The sequence below is a fragment of the Electrona antarctica genome (assembly GCF_951216825.1).
Source record: "Electrona antarctica genome assembly, chromosome: 2".
Taxonomy (NCBI): Eukaryota; Metazoa; Chordata; class Actinopteri; order Myctophiformes; family Myctophidae; genus Electrona; species Electrona antarctica.
The window spans coordinates 32,516,366-32,539,405 of NC_136807.1; the positions used below are offsets into that span (position 1 = coordinate 32,516,366).

At 45.0% G+C, this 23,040-nt stretch overlaps 1 protein-coding gene across 1 annotated transcript in view; it reads left to right on the plus strand.

Annotated features, from left to right (window-relative positions):
• Nucleotides 1–6,292: 6,292 nt before the first annotated feature.
• camta1a (calmodulin binding transcription activator 1a) overlaps nt 6,293–23,040 on the plus strand; it is a gene marked incomplete at its 5' end in the record, with an annotated part of 199,574 nt that continues 182,826 nt past the window's right edge. The window contains 2 exons of the mRNA XM_079515023.1: nt 6,293–6,355; nt 7,621–7,699. Coding sequence (XP_079371149.1) covers nt 6,293–6,355; nt 7,621–7,699 — 142 coding nt within the window. The remainder of the gene's footprint in view (nt 6,356–7,620; nt 7,700–23,040) is intronic.

The window sequence follows — 23,040 nt, forward strand, 5'->3', positions numbered from 1 at the left end:
CACATGCGCAACAGCGATTGCAGCTGGCAGTCCTCATCCCTCGCTGACCTGTTTTGTTAACTCCATCGCTGTATTTCACTGGCTGATTAGATGTCACTCAATTAAAAGCACATTTCTGCGGCAAGAGCGGTCTCCCTGGTTGCCATGGATGCCGTCGTAGTGAGAGGTAGTGGGAGACGCCTAATGTGTGTTCCCAGAGCGCTGTAATGAAATATCCACACTGGTACCAGCAGAAAATACACAGACAGCCCAAACTTTCACACCCAATCAATGAGAAGCCGTGTTGTGTGGCTGACTCTTTTTTTCCCTCCTCTCCCCCCATCTCAAAATTAAAAAGGATGTGTCGAGCGAGTCACAGAGGACTCCCATTTTATAGTCAGCTATGAGAAGCAGTAGGATTAATAGACCTCTCCTAATATGCCTCGCATTGGTGGTCCCCTAGCACCCCGATCAGGTAAGGCCCAGCGAAGCAAAGATCATTTATAAGTGGTTCATTATTTTACCTTCACATTCCTCTGTCTGGCATTGATTTAATAAACACTGATGTATCTGCGTGTAGAGGAGAAGTGCCATTTTTCATTTCCCAGATTTGCTATCTTTGTTATCACAGTTATATGTCGAGCTCTGGCATTTCAGCAGTAATATACCCCCTCCCATACCCCCCCCCCCCCCTAGTCTGAGCTGTGTACGGGAAACAACACGCCTGTGAATACAGTGTAATTCTTCCTTGCCAGAAATTCCCTTGTAATGTTTACTGAATTATTGCTTAAAAAGAAAACATGATCTTTTATCTCCCGCAACTCTGTTCCTCCAGACACAGCTTTGTAAATGAAAAACTCTTTAATAAAGTTCTGCCAAACTGCTCTGATTATCCGTGAAAGGACTCAACAACGTGTGACATAAACATTGAGGAACAATAATTAATGATCTATCAATGTGTTCCGATGATTAATGTATTTGTTTTTGCAGTTTGATGGGACCATAAACTGTGCGAAATAGACAATGAGCTTCGCCGTCTCTATTCCCCACGGTGAATAGAACAGCACTGGCAGCACTGAGGCCAACTATAAAAAGCCTGGCGAAGTGATGAAAAGAAAAAGAACCCAGGTCCTCCATGATTAAGGTTAACTGTCAGTTAAGGCTCGTGCCCTTGCCCCGTCTTTTCTGTAACCGAGAGGACTGTTGTGCTTGTATTTTTCTCTTCAAAAAATCCTCGTCTGAAGTGTTAAGAGCAGTTTGTGATCAGATTAAGCGTGTGTTTGCCGGCACATCAAATCGAGATGAAAATGAAATGGAATGATCAATTTGGCCTGCATTAATCCGTCTCTCCAGCTGCATCCTATTGATTTTCTTGTTGAGCTTCCCTGATAACAAGAATCATTTAAAGGTCACATTTTGATGTCTGTCAAAAGGAAAAACAGCCTTAATGTTTTGTGAGTGGCCTTTGAGGCTCACGTACTGTACGTCAGAGAGCAATGGATACATCTTGGCACCTGAGACAGACTACGTACCCAAAATAGATGCAGCGTGTTCACTCACTGTTCACAACATTGCAGAAATGACACCCCGACCTACAGTAAGAATTAAAAAAAAACAAAAGTCTTCAGGTGGGTAATTATGAAAAGTAATTCCCCCCTCTTCAAACGATATGTGTATCCCTTTAAGATAATAATTATCAGCGGTGTAATACCAAAATTATTCCCATCCAAGCATGCATTTTTAATTCATCGGAAGACTGCAGACTATGCAAGAATGCAGCGGTGGTGATGCATTTACTTCAAATAGCTTGGTGCATGCTACTGTATGCTGATGGACATGACAAATAAGAAACAGAAAATAAACACACAAATATCACCACACTCTTATCCAATCAGATTCTACGTCTGTCAGGATGATGAATTCTTTCTTTCTTTCTTTCTTTCTTTCTTTCTTTCTTTCTTTCTTTCCACTTTGAATTGCCAATTATTTTTTTCCCCCAATTTAGTCGTTATTCCAACTCATCCTCCTTTTGGACGTAGCGCGGCCCTCCATCCTACTGCTTCCGTTCAACATTCAAATTTAAATCGGATAGTATCTTCACAATATCCATTTTGGGTTTTTTGTTTCCATCCATAGCGCCCAGATCTACCATAGACTGTGATGGTGGATAGGTAGCGCTCTCTCTCTATCTCTCTCTCTCTCTCTCTCTCTCTCTCTCTCTCTCTCTCTCTCTCTCTCTCTCTCTCTCTCTCGTTGTCTTTGTGTTTGCAGCTGTGAATGTCAGTGTTGGACTGTGATGCTGTATATCCTATGAATACAATAGCTGCTCAAAGATCACAGTGAGATCAGTGGCTCTCGCCAGCTTTCACAAGCATCCAGCGCTGACCTTTTCCTCGCTCCAGCTACGGGGATATAGAGCCGTGCATCACGGCCCGCTGCCTCAGGCACTCAGGATTCCATGAGAGCCAGATCTTCAGGGAGATCCTGATCAAACAGCCAAACATGCACTCTTATCAAAGCATCTGCACTCCTGTTTGTACAGTTTTGTATAAACGCCAACAATTATAGTCCTGTTCATTCACACACAGTCTATCATTCAGTTAGAACGTATTTTAATCACTGAAAGCAGGCATGGTGGGACCATGGCCACGTCACTCTGACTCAGACATCACCATCAACAAACCATATATTGGCATATTTATGTGGAGATATGGCTGTCCAAAGCCACAAATCCGACAGATATGCCCATTATGGTCATGTGCGTGTGAGGGACCGACCGACTTTAGACTCGGAACCGCCCATCCGACTGATGTCCATATACAGGCACGGCAATATACAGGGTATGGGCATATAAATGACACCAGAGATCTCCATTATGGGCACAAAAGGGACACAGACACTACGGTACAGTCCCACGGGTACTCTGCCCATATACACATATGACTGACATATTGAGTATACCTCTAGTATAATAAATAAACAGATATATCCACCGCACCCCCAACATTTCATACTCAAAGATGTGACGTCAGGAGTGGAAGTAGTATTACATTATGGCTTCTTGATCAGACTACTCTGTGAATACAAAGGATACTTACATCATCAATATACTATATTATTATCATATTTAATTTAATATAATTGTAGGATGACTTCCAGAGCATTGCAAATATGTCTCGTTTTTAATGCTAGACATTTACATTTACAATGTATATTTATAGGCAAATTATTGTACCAAATACAGTCAATACTAGTCATTACTAATTTACTCTGCTTATTATTTCTGCACTGCACAGTAACCTCTTCGGAACTTTCCTAATTTGAAGTAATTTCCAATATTCCATCCAATTGTATTGTTTAGTATACAAATATTTGAAGTTGTCAGACATATCTTGAAGCTGTCTTCAAGAGAGTTTCTCAAATCCACCATCGGCTAAGTGTTTTTGACTAAAAGCCAGTCAAACTTCAAGCCCTGGTTCCATAGGATATACTGGAAGGAAGGACAACATCCCCTCTGATCCTTTAAGGAATCAAAATCCTTTTCCCACAGTTAAAGGAGAACACCTAGATTTACGTTGCCTTTGGTCAGCCTCCTACTGTATGCTGATGTGAAAATGGACCCCAATGGTCAATGTTCACACACTCTGGTGTTAACCACTTAGGCCCTATACAGTATATACTTATTGACCAGGCATCCTCAAGGGGTCTATACTTGGTCTATAACCAAATGCATTTTCCGAAAATAGCCCTGTAGATCTGCTATTTTCACCCATTATGATACACCCAGAACAGGGACAGGGTTCATGTGGTAAAATGAGTACTGAGGATATTACCGTGTGAAATGGATGTTTATGAATAGTTGATGTGTGGGTTTGAGTGTGATTTGCGGTGCTCCCTGTCATGTGGCCGGGGCGTGCGTGTGTGTGTGTGGGGGGGGGTGGGGGGGGGGACTCGGAGAGGGAAGAGGAGCAGTGAGTCCTTCCTCGCGTGCGCCGTGCCTTGGTATAAAACCTCATTACTGGGGTGTCATAGAAAATTTGTGCACTTGCTGGTCCATCTAGCAGCAGTTTTGCTGGATAAGCACTGCTCTCGTTTGCCCCTTTTTAAGCATTTTCACCAAAGAAAGACTTGCAAACAGGAAGGCATCGCTTCCCCACAGGGGCCCTGGCAGCTCAAATCCCTCCAGCGCTGTCTCTGCTCTTATATGTAAGGCCCGGCGTGTGTGTGTGTGTGTGTGTGTGTGTGTGTGTGTGTGTGTGTGTGTGTGTGTGTGTGTGTGTGTGTGTGTGTGTGTGTGTGTGTGTGTGTGTGTGTGTGTGTGTGTGTGTGTGTGTGTGTGTGTGTGTGTGTGTGCACACGCAAAGCCACACCTTGGGTCTGTTGTGGAGTACAGTGTTTATAAATCATGTGTAGCCTAGATCCTGGCATGTTTGCAGAGTGACACAGCTTATAAAGTCAGAAGTAGGAGGGAGCTTGACAGGTCTTGCGCTTTTATTCCCAGATTTCCGCGGTGACTATTTTTTTCTCTTCTCGGGTGTGTATTTTGATAACTGAGCGTGGAGCAGCTAGCGTGCTGACAGGCAGCTTGTGTGTGTGTGCGCACATAGACGTGTATGCGCGTGTGTATGTGCGTGTGTGTGTGTGTGGAGGGTTTCCAGCGTGCAGGACTTGCTTTGACACTGCAGTGTTAACCCAGTAATTAATCCCCTAATAACCTAGTTAGTATGCTGCTCTGCAAGCTCTTCTCTATGTCTCTTTTAACTCGCCCTGCTTTCTCCACCCTCAGCAGTTGTACTGAACAATTCACCTCCCTCTCGACATGAAAGAACACTTTGGTGGGCGCGCGCGCACACACACACACACCGCACACACACACACGCACACGCACACACACACACCCCATTTTCTTTTCTACTTGTCTGGTGGCCGTGGGTGACATTGGCACATTTGGCAGGCTATTCACATGTTGTTAGAAATGTTCCTTTTTCTTTCTTTTTTTCATTTTTTTTCATCCTTCTCACATGTAAAATTGAATCTTATGAAAGCAAACAGAATGACATGCTTATAAATATGGATGTGTGCCTTCTGGACAAGCTGCTCTGCCTGGTGCCATGCTGGCCAGGCCGCCTCATGGCAGAAGCCTGGTAATTTCTGACAGAGAGGCGAATCAAAGGCAAATGATGGAGAATGGAAGTGTCGTTTGGCCGTCTCGTAAAGTGGGGGGTGTTTTTTTTTTATGTTATTTTTTTTATGCAAATGCGACGCAGCGGTAGACAGAACGTACACAACAACAATTCTGAATAATACATGATCGGATAAAAGCCAAACATGCAGAAAATACCGGAAAGGTCAGTGAGAACCTCCGACCATAATTATGGATGGAGAATTTGCCAGGAATGCACTAATTAAACCATAGACAAATCTCTGCTCCCGACCTCCCCCCCATCCCTACAGCTCCACCATAAGTCTGCATATTAATCACGGTGGAGTGGAGGCGCAGTTGGATTGGAATACTCAGTATAAAACACACGCACGCACGCACGCACGCACGCACACACACACACACACCCCTCCAGCACTGCCACGTACCACCTCTGTATTTGCCAGTGTGCCGTGGCGTAGCCGAGAACAAAAAAGGTGCCACGCCAGGAGCAATGGTCCAACTTGGAGCAAATGCTCAGAAGCTGGCACAGCCCTGATGGTTGCTGGCTTCCTGCTTGGAACGAGGGGCCGCCACCAATCAGCTGCTCTGTAATTAGAGTGGAGGGGGCTGCTGTTCTCGACACTGGGCGGGCTTTAATGCAAGTGGGGTTGTTTTTAGTGCACAGTGGTGGAAAGTGCATTAAGCAGTACTGTACTTGAGTACACTTTTGAGGTATTTTTTATTATGTATTTATTTATTTCCGAATTTCAATAATTTGACTTCTATAGTACATAGTAAAAGTAGCCTACTCATTGCAGGAAGGCAGAACGTATGGTACTTGAAGTATACTTTGATACCAATACTTTTGTACTTTTATTTTGCATTTTGAATACTGGACTTTTGTATGTAGAGTATTTCTACATTGAGGTATTGATACTTAAGTAATAAAGCGTGTACTTCTTCCACCACGGTTTATGCATGTGTGAATGTCTGATGCAGGCAAGTCCTGCTGTGTGTGTGTGTGTGTGTGTGTGTGTGTGTGTGTGCGTGTGCGTGTGCACGCGTGTGCGTGTGTGCGTACGTGGGCGTTTGCACGTGTGCCAGACTGGCTGGGATCATGCTGTTCGTCCCCAGTGGCGTATGGGTAGGTGTGGATGTTGTTAGCGCTGGATGGCTGCTGATGATCTGAGCGATGCCCTCGCCTGGAGAAAACACTGCATGCTGCCCGGAGAGGTACCAGTCACACATGATGAGCCAACTGAACATGTATTAGAAAGATCGACATACACTATAGGACTGTGTGATTATCAAAGAGATCAACGGCATCAGGAATTGTGTGTGCATGTGTGACACGCAAGTGTGTGTGTGTGCCCACGTACACACACGTTATCCTGTTTTGAATGGAAGTGGAAGTGATGTTATGTGGAAGTGGCAGCTTGATCTCAGCCACAAGGTAAGAGAATCTGGCATTGGATGGATTAGTTAGTAGCACGAAAGAAAACAATGAACTGAGCCTGTGTTTAGTTGTGTGTGTGTGTGTGTGTGTGTGTGTGTGTGTGTGTGTGTGTGTGTGTGTGTGTGTGTGTGTGTGTGTGTGTGTGTGTGTGTGTGTGTGTGTGTGTGTGTGTGTGTGTGTGTGTGTGTGTGTGTGTGTGTGTGTGTGTGTGTGTGTGTGTGTGTGTGTGTGTGTGTACGTGCACTTCCAGCTTGACTGCACCTGACAGCTAGGCATCAGGGAGAGTGTTTTACAGATCCCCGGGAGCCAAACGGCTAACTGTACACGACCTCAGGCACTGAATGATAAATGGCGATAGAAGCACATCTCATCCATCGACAGCCTTTTACCTCCGAGCCACTTGCTTGTATTCCTGCTGCAAAAGCGTTGGTGAAAAGCAGCACCGTTGGATGCGGGTGTGCAGGGTATAGGCTGCCCCTGGAATAACTTTGATATACAGCAGCAGCCTCCCCCCCCCACCATCTTCTATCCCCAACAATTATCCTGCTTACAGTAGCTGTACTGTACGTCTGCGTTTGCCGCTTAGAGACGCCAGGGTTTGGAGCCTCTGAATCCTCTGGCTGATAGGGCACACGCTGTCAACAAAGATTAGCACTTTTATTTATTCTGCTGTGCTGTGTGAGACTCATTGTGAGCTTCAGCTGCGCTCCGGTCTTTCAGGATCAGAGCAGAAAGTGTTCTGTTGTGTCGGCGGGTATATGGGCCCAGATTCTGATGTTAAACATAAAGCAGAGAGTGAGAGAGAGAGAGAGAGAGAGGGGGGAGAGCAGGTGTGTTCACCCAACAGATCAGCGCCGTAAGCATTGTTCAAGGAATTTGCAGTGCTAATGGTGTGTTATACCGCACCCTATGGGGCGCTCTATAAAGCCAAGCCATCCAGTGAATTAGCTTGTACATAATAGCGTGCTGTCTGAGGCCCAAACTGTATGTGTTGTGTTGTGTTGTGTTGTGTTGTGTTGTGTTGTGTTGCGTTCTCCTGCAGTCCGCTCCGGGAGAGGAGGCCTGGGGCTCGCCAAGGCACATAACTGCCCCTGTTGGAGGAGGCCTGCTGGCTGGCTGGAGTGAGTCGGCATAACACTCCCGCTTGATTGTATTGGCGGCTCCAGGGATCTGCCATAATTGGATCCTTGTAAGTGGGGTGGAGAAACTAAACAAGCAGATTGCTGTTTGTTTATACCTTTTCATATATTAGTAACGTGCCGAGACTCCTCAAACAGTCTGGGACTTGTCTTGCTGCTTGCCGCCTAATTAGTAATTCATTCTTAACATATGCTTCGATTGTGGCCCTATCCCGCCATTTGTGATTAACTCCACTTTAATTATAGTTGCAGATGCAGGCGCCGGCGCTGGCTGGGCGTGTGTAGTGGCCACTTGAAGGCACCCATAGACGGCCTGGGTTCATGTGACCCTTGATAGACGGGTCGGACAACCTTCCTGCCAAGTGTGTCTGGCATTTCAAATTACCCAGAAAGCTCCAGGAAAGAAGCTGCTGCAAGGAAAAAGCAGATAACAATGCAAATGTCTAATTCAATCATACAAATAAATAACAACAAAAACAAAACCAAAAAAGAGCATTCAAAGGTTGAAGCCTTAGCTTTTAAAGCTACAATCCGGGACTTATTTTAATGAATACATCTGCATGTTATTACAGTACAATAAGTATACATGTGCAGTGGTTGGAGGTGGTGTCCCTACTCTTCCATTGGTGTCGGATTATAGGACACACACTGGTTGACAAGTAGCCCTGCATGAAGCTCATAAGCCAAGTGGGGATTGGCTCTTGGATGAGAAATAGACCCAGCCAGGTGTAACAGTTGCAGTTACCCCCCCTCTCTGTGGGGAGAGGACATAACACTTACGGATTGTAGCTTTAATCTGACATCTGGGTTTTTTTAAACTGTGAGTCCTTGACAGTCACAGGAAGGAAAGTGTGGGTATACAGACACACAAACACTTCTCAGCGCTTTGAGACTTGTCACCTCTCAGCACTCTGTCAACCCAAGTTAATCAACTGGGAGTGCATATTTGTTCTGTTGGGCATTTGCAGTAATTACACACCTTTGTTGGACAGACCCCTGTCACCTTGGACAGTGTGCTTGGCGAGCGGAACAACACCATGTTTTTTTTTCATAAATTAATGGTGCTTTGACAGTGTGTCTTTGACAGTGTAACGCAAAAATATTGAAAATAGTCGATCGACAATGTGGCACATTGTGGCACATTGTGAGATTAAGGTGTGGAGCTATTTTCGTAATTTTGTAATGTTTCGGAACAAAACAACTAATTATGCCCAAAATTAGAGGGCTGGGTTTAAAGTGTTGAAGTCTGTTTGTGGGTTTTATTGCCGTGCCCCCCCCAACCCCCCCCCCCCCCAGACAGAAAGGACAGAAAGTGTTAAAATTGTGTCCACACACACCGGTTCATTAACCATACCTGGTTTTCACCTTAGCACCACCCACCTGAACTGAAGCCGCGCCCACAGCTGTTGTTGTATGATAAAAAGGGGCGGGATGATTTTAGTGTGTCACTAAAGCGGTGTATTTCGATCTGGCCTTTTGATTCAAAAGCTTTCAGCTCTCAGGAAGAAACCAAAAATACACATAGGAAGACATATTAGAATATTATAACCACACCCGGGGGTATATTGGAGTATAATGTTAACTCCATATACTGTACAAAACAGAAAGTACAAAACTATAGCACCCCATCTTTAACCAATGAAACGTATTAAGAGCTTGTGACTAAATAATGACTACATTGGATCCATTCACTGTACCATTTCCTGAAAAGTAGGCCTAAATGTTTTGTACATAAGGTTTCTGTCCACCTGCGACTGGGTGTGTGTACAGTACACGTGCGTACGTGCATGCATCTGTACTCGGCACACACGACCATGTTTCGGTGTGTTTGCATGTGTCTCAGAGTGCAGACTGTCCAATTGCCACAGTGATAGATATTACTGGAAACAAGCAGAAGTGAGCCAAAGTCTCTCTGCATCGGGGCACCTCCGTAGCGAAAGGCAGTAATTAAAAAGCGACAGCTCTGCCGATTAACTCTGGGATGGTGTTTGCAGGGGAAATGCAGGCAGGGAAGTGGGGCATTAGTCACATGGGCCAGACTTCCCCCCACAGATAAAGCTCATTTTCTCTAGCAGTGGGGTAGAGAGGGGCGGAAAACAGAACCCATTTGATTCTGGCCTGAGATGGGGCCCACAGGGGTAGCCGGCGTTTCATTTAAGGTCACCGGGAATAAATGGGATTCGGGCTGTTTTTGGCAGGTTGCAGGGGACAGGGGCCTTCCACCCCTGTTGCCTCCTATACCCCCCTCACCCCACCCCCAGGGGCCTTCCACCCCTGTTGCCTCCTATACCCCCCTCACCCCACCCCCAAGGCTTGGCTCTCTACATCTCCTCTCGTGCAGGAGAGTGCAGGTCTGGATAGCATGGTTAAGTACACCTGCAAACCTTCCTGCCTCCGATACTCTGACACCGTGTCAAAGGGTAATAGCATGTTAAAATCCCCCCTCAGGTTGTTCAAAAGGGCAAAAAGGAAAGAAAAGGAAGAAAAAAAACCTGGATCCCAGTAGGAGAAAAAAAAAGGTTTTAATTCCATTTACCTCAATAAGGAGAAACAAAGGGAAGGGTGGAGCAATGGGGAGGGCTTAGGTTCTCAGGGCTGTAACACACAGAATGACGGGCACACCCCGAGGTAGGTGTCACAAAGCCTGCTTTAAAATGGTTTCAGTGGGAACGACTGGCTGTCACAGCTTTAAGGACCCTCCTCCCAGGTGGGTAGTGGCGAGAGAACGGATATGGATGCCAGTCTAGCTGTATATCGGTGGCGGTGCTTTTGAGGAAATGTGAACGGAATGGATGCACCCATCACAGCATGATTCAGAGAGACAGAGAGAGAGAGAGAAGGGAGAGGAAGGCCTGGCGTTCTCAAGCCAATCTCAAGCCAAGCTGCTCTGTGGAGCTGTGAATATGCAAGTGTTGTGATGATATGAGAGAGAGAGAGAGAGAGAGAGAGAGAGAGAGAGAGAGAGAAAGAGAGAAAGAAGAGGGGTGCTGTGTTGTGTGCCCTACCTTCACACTGAGTCTTATAAGTGCTAAACAGGGACTGACTGTGTCTCTCGTATGTGCCAACTGCTCCGCCTAATGGCATATCACCGTTTCCAACTTGTTATCTCCATGTCTAATTGAAAAAGGGAAAAAAAATAAGTTTGGTGGACATTCAGCCTGATTTATACGTTATATGTGCATAAAAATATCGCAGACGCAACATGTATTTGCTTAATAGATCAGTTATTTTCAGTCAGAGAAAACAAATTAGGCTTTTAATGCTGGCATTACACTGGCAAACTCGCCGTCGGATGATATTTGCAGTCGTTTTGTAGTGTACAGGAATCCAGGCTGAGCTGTGTAATGAATCACGGTATCAAAGGAAAAGCCACTAACGCTTAAAATGCTAAAATATCATTTTAAATAGATGGGTTCTTGAGCTCTGTGTATTCGCTATATACCATACAGTACGCCCATTAGAACAATGAATTAAACATGCTCTCAATACGAGGGCCATCTATATGGAACGTCTATACCGCTGTGTTGACGTAGCCAGAATCCCAATTCGACACAAGCGGCGCGGGAGAGAAATTCAACATTAGAAATGTATTTTCCGACATATGCATGAAAATGAGGCAGAAATGTGATTATGCAGATTAAGAGGAGAGCCATGGGTATCAGATGTCAGATGTCAGGTGTGCATTTTCAGACCCTTGTGGGAAGGAGATGATTATCATGGTAATTATTCAACGTTTGAACATTTTCGTGTTCGGTATGGAACACTGGGAGACGCACTGCACACATCTGCCCGGGGAACCGATGATGTCGGTGTCGGCTAACCACCAAAAAAACTCAAAAACACACATACACACACACACACACACACACACACACACACACACACACACACACAAAATGTGTGTGGGAGAGATGGAAAGCATGTGAGAGAGGCAAACAATGACAGGTGGGCTGTTGCGAGAGCTTGATGTCTGCAATTAAACTGAGATCAACTTTGTTAACAAACTGTGCACTCGTAGACCCTAGATATATATCCTTTATTGACCGGTGTACCCGGGTGTCGATACTGGGCCCACTCCTTTTTTCCCCTCTCTACACTAAATCTCTTCGGAAATGGGTGATCTACAATCTCACACGGCAAGTTGTAGACATGCTGTTTTGGCCGACTGTTATAGGGGCCAGAATAGGGGCGCTATGCGGGTAAACCCTTTAGTTGACCGGACTCCCCCAGGGATCTATACTAGATCCTCTAGTATTTCCCTCTATACCAAATCTCAGAGAGAGAGAGAGAGAGAGAGAGAGAGAGCAAAAGAGTCTTAACACTTAGCTCTCTGTCCTCTCTCTTAACTCCCCAGCCTGGCTTCTTCCTCTTGGCACTGAAGAGATTGTACTGTAGAAGTGGAGCAGAAATCAGTCATCTTTATCTCCTGGTTGGGGAGGGCCCTGACCCACCACCCCTCCCCTCTCCGCCCGCCCCGGCACTCCGGCTCAGGGCCCGGGCTTTCCTCTCTTTATGGCCCCCTAACCCTTTGCTTTTGTTTTCACTTCACATTGCCTGCATCCCTTGTTTTATGTGCTGTATTTTCAGAGGCCAGCCTTGTGGTTTAATATGCTTGATAAATTTTATCCCTGCATTCATAACCATTATCCATTGGACTGAGCACCCACTCTCCAACCAAAGCCACCCACCCCTTCCCTCAGACCCCGGTGCCCACTCCTCTGATGTGGGGAGGGGGTGGTGATTAGCTGGACAGTTGGAAGAGGGAGATGTCCCCCCATCCCAGCAGCCTCTAACCCTGTGACTGCAGACGATCCCCCGCCTCCCCCCAAACCCTCCTTCCCTCCATCAAGGCGCCTGTCAGTCCCTCTCAGCTCACAGTCAAATCTCAGTGTCACCACACCCAGCCCACCCGTCAGCCCCCCAACCCCCCCCCCCCCCCCCCCCGCCCCCTCCATTCCTCGCTAAGGACTCCAGTTATCTCCACTGATAATAGATAAAGCTCCTTTTTATAAAATTGATTTATTGTGCCACATATAAGCCCATGAAAGACTGCGCTCTAGGGTGGAGGTTATTTAAAACTCATCAGTTTTTTTTTGCTGCTCTTGGCTCAAACGTAACGAGATCCAGGTTGAACACAAGTCCTCTTTATATAGACTCCGGTTGTTCTTGAAAGTCTCAACTTGTTGGACCACTTGACCCGTTTCGGCGCTTGGGGGTATTTTCTGGCCTGAATACTCGCCGTTCCGCATCCCCGGCACGCGGAGACCTTGACCTCCCGGCGGCCCGTCGGAGCCGGGCAGCCGGGGACATGGATAGGATGAGAGGAAACGGACAGTTTTAAAGGGGGGGGAGGGGCACCCGACGCATTCTGTGCCCACCGAATTGGCAGAAGACAAATGGAAACTTCCAACATGAATTGTTAACGAGGGTCTACCCGGGACAAGCGGGCCATGTAAACAGTCCAACTGGTCTTCTAACAAGCTTGACTTTCATTTAAATTCCTCCCCTCTCCTCTAGCGTCCATTATACATGAAGCCCCTTATGAAAAAGTAATACATGCAAGAATGTATCCAGGAAAAAGGCACACAGTGCAGATTAATTACAGACGGTCTATTATCTATTTACACTGGCTGCATCACAATGCATTTTTCCCCATTTATCTTACCACACTTCTCCAGAATGCTCTTATCCAATTGCATGGGCCCATATTATGCACTAGTTAGATTATTACACTATTGTCCTATGCTGTCCTTGGTATGTTTTACTATAATGTAGCTGCAGTCTTTTAATTGGATGAGCTAAAACAACACAGCGGTAATGTGAATTGATGATGCATTGTACAGTACCCTTCCATTGTGGCTTATTTTATAGAAACATAAACCTAACTAGTTTTGCAATATGCAGAGCTCTGCCACATTAAGTCACAGCTTTTACTCAACCCCCCTGTGTCATTTAATTGGTTTGAACTGTTTGGCATATACCACAGTAATGATGCTGTTCTATACTATGCCATTGCAATTGCTGCACAATTCTGTTAATTTGTCCCTTTGTAACTCACATAGAGAGTGTACATTTGTACACAACATGTACACTCAGATTGTGTACATTTGGTACGCATTGGTGCGTGTTTATTAAAATATATTTAAACCTGAAAACGTTAGGGTAGGTATAGTGAGCACAGAGTATTGATATAATGCATGACGTTTGGTATAATATTGCAGTAGTAATGTGTGATTGTCTCAAAATCGCCATGCAGGCACACCTGGACGTGTCTAATGTCACGCCAATTGCGAACCACTGACCTATACATTATGCTAAATTAGTAAGACGCCTGGGGGCGAGTCGTGTGCGCGCATCCGCCTCGTTGGCGGCAGACTGCCTGGCGAGCGCTGGCGCTTTGGCATGGGGGGCATCAGCTATAGCTATAGGTGTGTCTCTATATATGGAGCTCAAGGTGAAAGCCTTTGTTATTTCACCTAGAGCGCCTATGGAGACAACCTATAGCTCCATGTATGGAGACAACAGCGATATCCAGTGCTGACATCAGACTAGTGTAGAAACCTCATATATGGATATACACGCTGTAAAGTTGGCCGAGTGGCCAAGGCTCCAGCAATACCTCTTAGGGTGTTTTATTTCCCCCGGTTGCAGTGTATTTACAGTAGAAACACCAGTCTAACAAACAAAAGAAACACTGAAGACTCAAAATTACTTGAAAACTAATTAGGAAACCAAACCCAGAACTTGAGAAACTCTTTCAGGCTAAAACCCTTCCATCAAGGGCCCCCTAGCAGCTCTCCCTGGGTGTTACCTTCTGGTTGCCCCAAGCCCAACTGAACTGACTCACTGCCCCTGCAGCCTCCCTCTTATACTAGGCCAGACAATACCAAGGAACAGTTCTGTAATTGGTAACATATTTAACTCAACATCTGGCTAACTACGGCCCATGAGTTAACTTACACAATTACCTACTTTAACTAAACCAATTTGAATACATTTCAGATGCATTACACAACATCAAGATAACTAGAAAACATAACACAAGAGCTCTTGTAACCCAGACAGACACCCCTCCTGCTCTATAGCACTTGGTACCTTCCTCCACTCAAACAATCATAATTAAACACCAAACATATATGCTGTGACAATATTTGCAAAGTACTTGTTCTCTTTTACAATTCACTGTAAAAAAATAGTGTGTTAATGCACTCATGTCCATTAACACAGTCTTCCAAGCCGGCTGGCAAAGTTAGGGCTGTAACTGTGTAATTTAGGTATAGCATTGTTCTCCATAAATGTATGTTTATAGGGCACGGGTTTCCCCGTGACACACGCCTGGCATCGTCATGGTGATACGTACTCAGTTGGCTGGCATCGTCATCATGACACGCATCTATAGTGAACCATATATAAGAAGAAGCCGATGTTTAGGGAGCTAGCAGCATTTGCTATGCTCCTCACGAGAGACTCCATTGCCTTCCGTATCACTGCCTCAGTGATATTTGGCTTTACAAACCGGATATCGTTGGGTTAGAAATGTCTGCATCCCGGTTAAAGCTGTTATAAGCAATAATATGTCAAAAGGTTAATGACCTTTTTTTTTATTTGTATTCAGACAGCCAGCAATGGGTAGAACGCTCCCAAAAAAATGTTAGCTTTGTCATTGGTCGATTTGCCTGTCTGCTTCCTGATTGGTTAATGGTTAGTCATTGCGACCTGGTTTATTTCAACCAATTTCTAGGAACATCTTTGAATGCAGATTGCGTCCCCTAGATGTGTCACAGAGACTCAATTTGTTTTGGGAGCGTTCTACCCATTGCTGGCTGTGAAATGCAAGATTTCATAGTTATCTGCGACCTGTGGTCGCAACAATTAATATGAATAATGGTAACACATCGACTCACTGGCCTTGGAACGTCTCGGGATCCCCCAGGAGGAAGTCACTAATGTTGCTCTGGAGAGGGAAGTCTGGAACACTCTGGTGGAGCTGTTGCCCCCGCGACCCGACTACGGATAAGTGGTTGAAGATGGATGGATGAATACTAGTATTATCATTTATACAATAGTAGTATATTTACACAACCTAACCCAACCCCACAACACACATGCACCAGACTAACCAGGGCGTGGCCGCAGTTTGGAGCACATGTGCACTTGGCTGATGATGTGAGAGGTCCGATTGGTTTTAGGTATATAGGCTTCTTTAACATAATAATACAGTACAGCACAGCACAGTGTATGCATTTGAAATGAATACTCTGCTCCAGCAATTCCACTATATTAGAATAGTATACCATAACTGTACTGCAGTATACCTCACATATCACTTCACTATACTGTTTAACTGTGTGTGTGTGTGTGTGTGTGTGTGTGTGTGTGTGTGTGTGTGTGTGTGTGTGTGTGTGTGTGTGTGTGTGTGTGTGTGTGTGTGTGTGTGTGTGTGTGTGTGTGTGTGTGTGTGTGTGTGCACGCAATTTGCCAGTGTCTGCCTGCAAGTTCTCTGTTTCAGAGAGTGTGAGTTGTGATTGTTCTCGAGTCATTGTGTGTGTTGTCATCTTTGTGGCCTGACAGTCAGAAACAAACCGGCAGAGATCAGACGTATAAGAAGGAGGAAGAAGCCTTCATTTTAGCCAGAGTAAAATAGAAACGAGAGGAGTCTTTATGTTGTCTCCGGTTTGGTGGCATTCTCTTTGTTGCTGACTGTGCATGGGAAATGTGAATGCCACTTTCTTTATTTTAATATATTCATTTACTTTCAGGGGCTTTGCATTGAGTCTTTTTTTTGTGACAGCTACATTTCATTTCTAGTACAGTTTTCCCTATGCTTTATCTAATTTCTTTTGTTGTGGCATAAACATGACTTTTTTTTTTTACGTGGAAATTCAATTACTGGGGGCCTTTGGAGATTCTGCAAACAAAGATGTATCGGGCTGTGTATCTCCGTCTGTCCCGCCCTCCGGAGCAGAGAGCCAGCAGCGTTTCTAATTTATTCAAGCCGAGCGTCACTCCCTCTGTTAATCACGCAGAGTGGGCTAAAAGGACCCAACGCCGTTGTGGGCTGGCGCGGCCCGAAACGCACGTCCCCTTATTTATCGAGGTGTGCTGTTGTATTTAGAGCCTTTACTAATGCATTCAAATGAGGCCGCAATGAGCCAAAGTCATAGCCGAGTTGCCGGGGGAGTGCGCCAAGCGATGTGGCAGCATTCTTTTTTTAAAGCATGTCTCTCCCTAACCCTCTTCACATCAATGGAGCTCATTCAACTGAGGCTTTTTCTTTTCAGCCAACGTTGCATTGTGATGGCAGCTAGCTCTATGACGGAGGAGGACGGGGGGAGAAAAGACGGCTTGTCAAGGTCAGAGACGAGCGCTAATTAGCGTTCGCTGCTGAACTGCTAGGGTTGACTCCTGTGACCTTCACCCCAGAGGCCTTGTGGCATTACGTATGTGTACATGTGTGTTGTGTTTCTATTGTGCTCCCCCTGCCTTTAATCTCTCTCTCTCTCTCCCCTACCGTAGAGACCACCCATATAATACACATCTCCTCCATCACGCTGTAGATTCTACTCGGACGGGGCAGTCATATGTGACATGCAGACAGTTGGGGAGGGAGAGAGAGAAGGAGAGAGAGAGAGGGGCGAGGTGGCAGTGAGCATTAGTGTCCCGCTGGGCATTGTGTGCTTGTTATAGCATGAGATCACATGGACAGGAGAGAGAGGGAGGGGAGGTACTGTACTGTAGAAGAAGGTGAAAGCAGAGAGAGAGAGAGAGAGAGAGAGAGAGAGAGAGAGAGAGAGAGAGAGAGAGAGAGAGAGAGATAGCAACCGGAACCCGAAAACAAACAAACAAACAAGGTTGGCTCACAGAATAATGACGCGTGGCCAAATGCAATGGCGGCAAAATGCAATGGCGGCAAAAGTGCAACCGTATCTTAAAGGGTAATTTTGGGGCCCTTCGTTTGGGAACGGCAATATCCTGCAGCTCTGTCTCTGAGCGATATTACTGTGCAGTCATCAGGCTAATTCATCATCCTCCACTTCTGCATGTTTTCCGAGGCACTAGGAGGAGGGGGAATGGTCTTTTTTTTATTGCAATCTTAAGTTGTGAGTCTTGCTTTTGTAGAACTGTGTCTGTGTGAGAGGACATTTATTTACAAAGTGAGCTATGTTCCATATGCTGCAAAGTTTGTCCTAAAATCTGCATGTTGACCCGTCAAGTTAACAGATTTGTTTGTGTTATTTGTAGGGTTCGCTTTGTAAAAGAATAGGGGGGGGACCTTTTCTTCGACTTCGACTTTCTGGTATGACAAATCGTAAAAATAGCCAACTTATAAGTTGTGAGTTTGCAGATCGCTTTTTCAGTATTTAAAAAAATAACAATAGATAATTTCTCAAATGTGACAAAATGTACCCTAAATTAAGCCATTGTTTATGTGGTTAATGCATGAATTCATAGTTTATTTTGATGGTTCTAAGTGGTGGGTGTAGGCTGAAGCAGAGGCTTATTTTGCCAGTAAATTATGTATCAAAACATAAAAAGCACATATCAGTGTACATTTCCCAAAAGGAAATGCATGTTTTTAATTGAGTCTGACCAGCAGCAGGGATAAAACACATCCCCAGTGCCCACTGGCCATACATATTTAATGACCAGAGGGGGGTATCAAAAGCAGAGGCTTGGAACACCCCCCCCCCCCCCCCCCCCCACACACACACACAGAAAATCCAACCGTGTTTGTAGACGTCTTGGAGAGCTCCTCCCACTATCATCGTTTCATTATGAACTATTGGATACTTACTGTATATAGCCTTTCTACAATGCATTACGGTAAGTGCTGTGCCCTACATTGTAGAGTTGCCCAGCACTATCGATCCAATTTGGCATGAACGACGCGCTCGGCTGGGAACATTTTTTGCTGTATCATATTTTTCTTTTTTTATCTCTTCCCACCATACTACTCTCATATTGTTGTTATTAAACATGGCTGATATGTATTCTGTCCCCGCCATGCTTTGCTAGTAGTGGTGAAGGAGATGTGTTAACAAGTGTGTTCTCTAACCAGCAGCATCCATATGGATGCGTCCCGCCCTGCTCCAGTCACTGTTGTGTTCGACTCGCAGGCAGATGAAACACTCGCCGTGGCACTCGCGCCTCCATTAATTTTTTGTTTATTATGTATTTATGCTCTAAGCCCGAGATTCGCTGTGATCAAATGCAACGGTTTCGGCACGGATCAGCGGTTAACTCCAGCACGTTACCCACCGCCTCCATCGCCCTGCTCTCCGCCGCCGTCTACACCCTTCCTCCTTGTTCTCTCGTTCCATGCTATACCCGTCCCTTTATTCACCTCCCTTCCGCCCCCCATTTACACAGCTTTCATCATTTTTTTTTCTCTCCGCCAACCTCTATTTCTTCTCCCTTTTTAGCCTGTAGTGCACGCACCCGCCTTGCTGTAAGAAGCAACACCACTCTTTCTCTGAAAAAGTAGAACAGTTCAGGACATTTTCAGCTTTATTAGCCAAATCCGAGGGCTTACATGGGGTACGGTGCAGCCTTCCCTCAAACTGGGCTCCTAAACATACATGTGTGAAGATCCTTTATCCCTCCCCTCTCTTTGAACTCCAATGAAGACACATTTGCTCTATTTGTGTTGTGCAGGCTAATTAACCATGTGAACCCTATAGCATCCCTATTCCCTATTCTGGGCATCTCGTAATAGGAGAACATTCAGCTAAAGTACGGTACGTGCAGAATGCAGATCCACAAGCAATGTTTTTTGCAGAGGAGATTTGGTGTAGGGGAAAACAGGAGCCTGGCCAACTGAAGTATATAGGGTTTAATGAACAAAATATGTGTCATCATCAGACCCTGTGGACCAGTGACCCTCAACTCGGTCAAACTGATCAAATTTGACATATTAATCGATGGCCATTTGATCGATGAGCAAATTAATTACAGTAACAACTTTGAAATTCAGTTACCATATGAAGCCTGGCGTTCCTGGGCATACCATTATAGGCATATATTCAGTACATCTATCAGATTTGCAAGCTCATGACAGGTCGCAGTGTATTGTGAGCTTGTAGATCGGGTATTTTAGGCGAAGAGAAAAAAGGAGGGTACCAAGTATAGACCGATGGGGGACCCTGCAAATGACTTACGTACTGTAGGGTTTAAGTATAGTTAAAATGAATTCACCACGTCAACTGTAAATTCACCTGCAGTGTGTCGTGTAGATGAAGCTGTGTATTGAAATAGTTCATAACTTCAGGTCTACACCTGATAGCAGCTATTTCCATCCTCTGCATCTGCTCGTGTCATAACGGCTACATCAGTAACACTCAGTGTGTGTGAATGACAGCGGCTTCTCTCTCTCCAAAATGCCCGTCCAGATTCAGCGTTGCATATAAAAATACAAAAAAAACTCCCATCAGCCTACTGGCCTAGTGTAAGAGGAGCCATTTTTGTACTCATTATATCATAATGTCATGCCTTTAAAACCCTCGGCTTATTCCAGTAAAAGGCGTATACGCTGCATGCCCTCTCAGCATTTCCCTCGTGACACGCCAGCCCTCCAGTGGTGGTCCGCTCAGCAGGTGCTCTTAGCGAGAGACTCGGTAATGAGGGAGGCAGGATGGTAGGATAGCCCAGTGATGCTCAACCTGTGGGCCGGGGACCACCGGTGGGCCGCGAGGATACTTCAAGTGGGCAGATAATTGGCAAATCAGTGGGGGCGGCGGTGGCTCAGCGGTAGAGTGGCTGGATGGTATGGATGGTTGCCAGTTCGAACCCGGGCTCCCCCAGAGTTAGAATTAGTGTCGAAGTGTCCTTGAGCAAGACACTGAACCCCTAATTGTTCCTGATGTGCTGGTTGGTGCCTTGCATGGTTTCCGCCGCCATCGGTGTATGAATGTGTGTGTGAATGGGTGAATGTAATGCACAATCTATGTAAAGCGCCTTGGATAAAGGCGATATATAAATGCACCATTTACCATTTACCATTTTAGCTTCCAATAATAGATACACCAATATTTAAGAACTATACTATGTAAAGTGGTGGAAAAAAGTACTTGAATGTTTTACTTAAGTAAAAGTACCAATGCTGCAATGGAAATACAAGTAAAAGTCCGGAATTGAAAATGTACTTGAGGAAAGGTACAAAAGTATTGGCATCAAAATGTACTTAATGTACTAAAAGTACTCATTATGCAGAATGTCTCATTTCAAGTTTCAAGGTATAAGAATATTTAGAAAATAGCAGATCACAATGCGTCGCACCGCAACGCATTGTGAGCTTGTAGATCTGCTATTGTCAAATGGCTGAAAAGTATATAGGGCTGAAGTAGGCCTACAATATTTGGATCCGAGATGTAGTGGAGTACAAGTAAAAGTATTGGAAATTGGTATTACTCAAGTACAGTACAACGTACCTCAACATTGTACTTAAATGAAGTAAATGTAGTTAATTACTTTCCACCACTGACTATGTATTAGTATACTATGTTCGTTCCATTGATCCAAGCAGAACACAATCGATTGACTGATCATTCAGTCAAATAAACATGCTCTAAAAATGGACAGCCATCTGACCACTTGTCGGCTGCCGGGTTCAGTGGTCAGATGTGGGCCGCGGATCTAGAACAGGTTGAGAACTACTGGTGTAGCCAATGAGAGCTAGAAGGATGTGTGAGGTGAACTGTCGTAAAAGGCATCCCTAATTTAACTCCTCAGGCTGCCAGATTATGCTCCGTATTATGCAAAAGCCCAAAAAATAAACCCCGGCCAAACTATATATCGGTGTTTAAAGTGGGCTAGCTAGTCTTATACCCTGGGATATACTGTAGGACTATAGCCCAGATATACTGTACCTACCTGTATGCTGGAAATAGGCGATATATTTATAAACTCACAATGTGGCACATTTTGAGCTTACAGATCGGCTATTTTTGGCACGTAACCCCGGCATATGAAATATGAATCAGGCTTAGTTATTTTCCACACCATATACAGTTAATTTTAACTTTAGGCCTGAGCAAAAAATGTTTTCAGCACCAGAGATTTTACATAAAAAAATATCACAAGGGGGGGGATGGCAAAAGCCCACCATCGTGTCAACCGTTTGATGTCGCACTGAACATAGATTAATGTGTGTGTGTGTGTGTGTGTGTGTGTGTGTGTGTGTGGGGGGGGGGGGGGGCATCTACAATGCAGTGTTGTGCATTGTAGATGGAGGATTTATTCAAGTAAACGAATACAACCACAACCATACATTATCTCAGTTTGTATGTGGTGTGAAATAAAATAAAATTTTTGTGCCTCTAAGCTCAGGAAGGCAGCAACTTAACCAGCCTTCTTTTCTTCTTTTTTTTTTTTCTTCTTCTCTTTTTCCCCCTCCTTTTTTGCATAGTCAGCATCTGCAGGCCGGGCTCCGGAGTTCCACATTGCATTTTTAATCTCTCTTTGTTAGGTGGGGGATAAAGTGCAGGATCACTCTCTGCGCTGCTCATTATTTCAACCGGTTGCTTTAAGGTCTTGGTGGGTTTCAGATAACATGCTTTTTTTTTCTAAGGCGTTGCTTTAATCGTCTCTGACAGGACAGAATTAGTGAGGAATTAGATGTTAGTGAAGCTTCAATAATGAGAGCCTCCATCCCCATCACGCACCCTGCTGTGTGAAGCCATCAAAACGCTTTGTGGCCACCGAGACTCCAAAATCATCACTTATCAAAGAGGAGGATGTCAGACATAATCGAGACGACATCTTAAGCGTCTCGACTTCAGCATTGTTTTATCCGTTTGTGACTATTGAGGAACCAAATGGACCGATACGGGTCATTTTGGTTCTGTTTGTACACTCATCAGAGTGAATGTGTTATGGAGCGTTTGTTTCAGTCTGCTTTGGACACAGCATCATGTGATAGCTAATGTTGAGGCCTGACCTCAACATTTAAAAAAATCCTTCTAAATCCTCCAGTTTTCTGAAATAAATATTTTCACGATTTTTCAAAAATAGCAGACCTACAAGCTCGTAGCGCGCCACTCGGTGGCGCGCTATGAGCTTGTAGATCTGCTATTTTTCAATAGCTAAATTATAACATAATGTTTAAAACACCAAAAGGGGTTCCCGCCCAAAATGGGTTAACTGTCCTTTTGCGCAGATCACGCAAACCTCAGCAAAAAGAAAAGGACAATATCGATGGCCTCCAACTGTATACATGACGTACAGTAGATACTACATCGTTGCTGTTCATTGGAACGATGCGTCATCACGTTCGCCAATATGGGCCGTCCCTCCTATGCATGTTGGTCTCACTGTATGTCTATTGA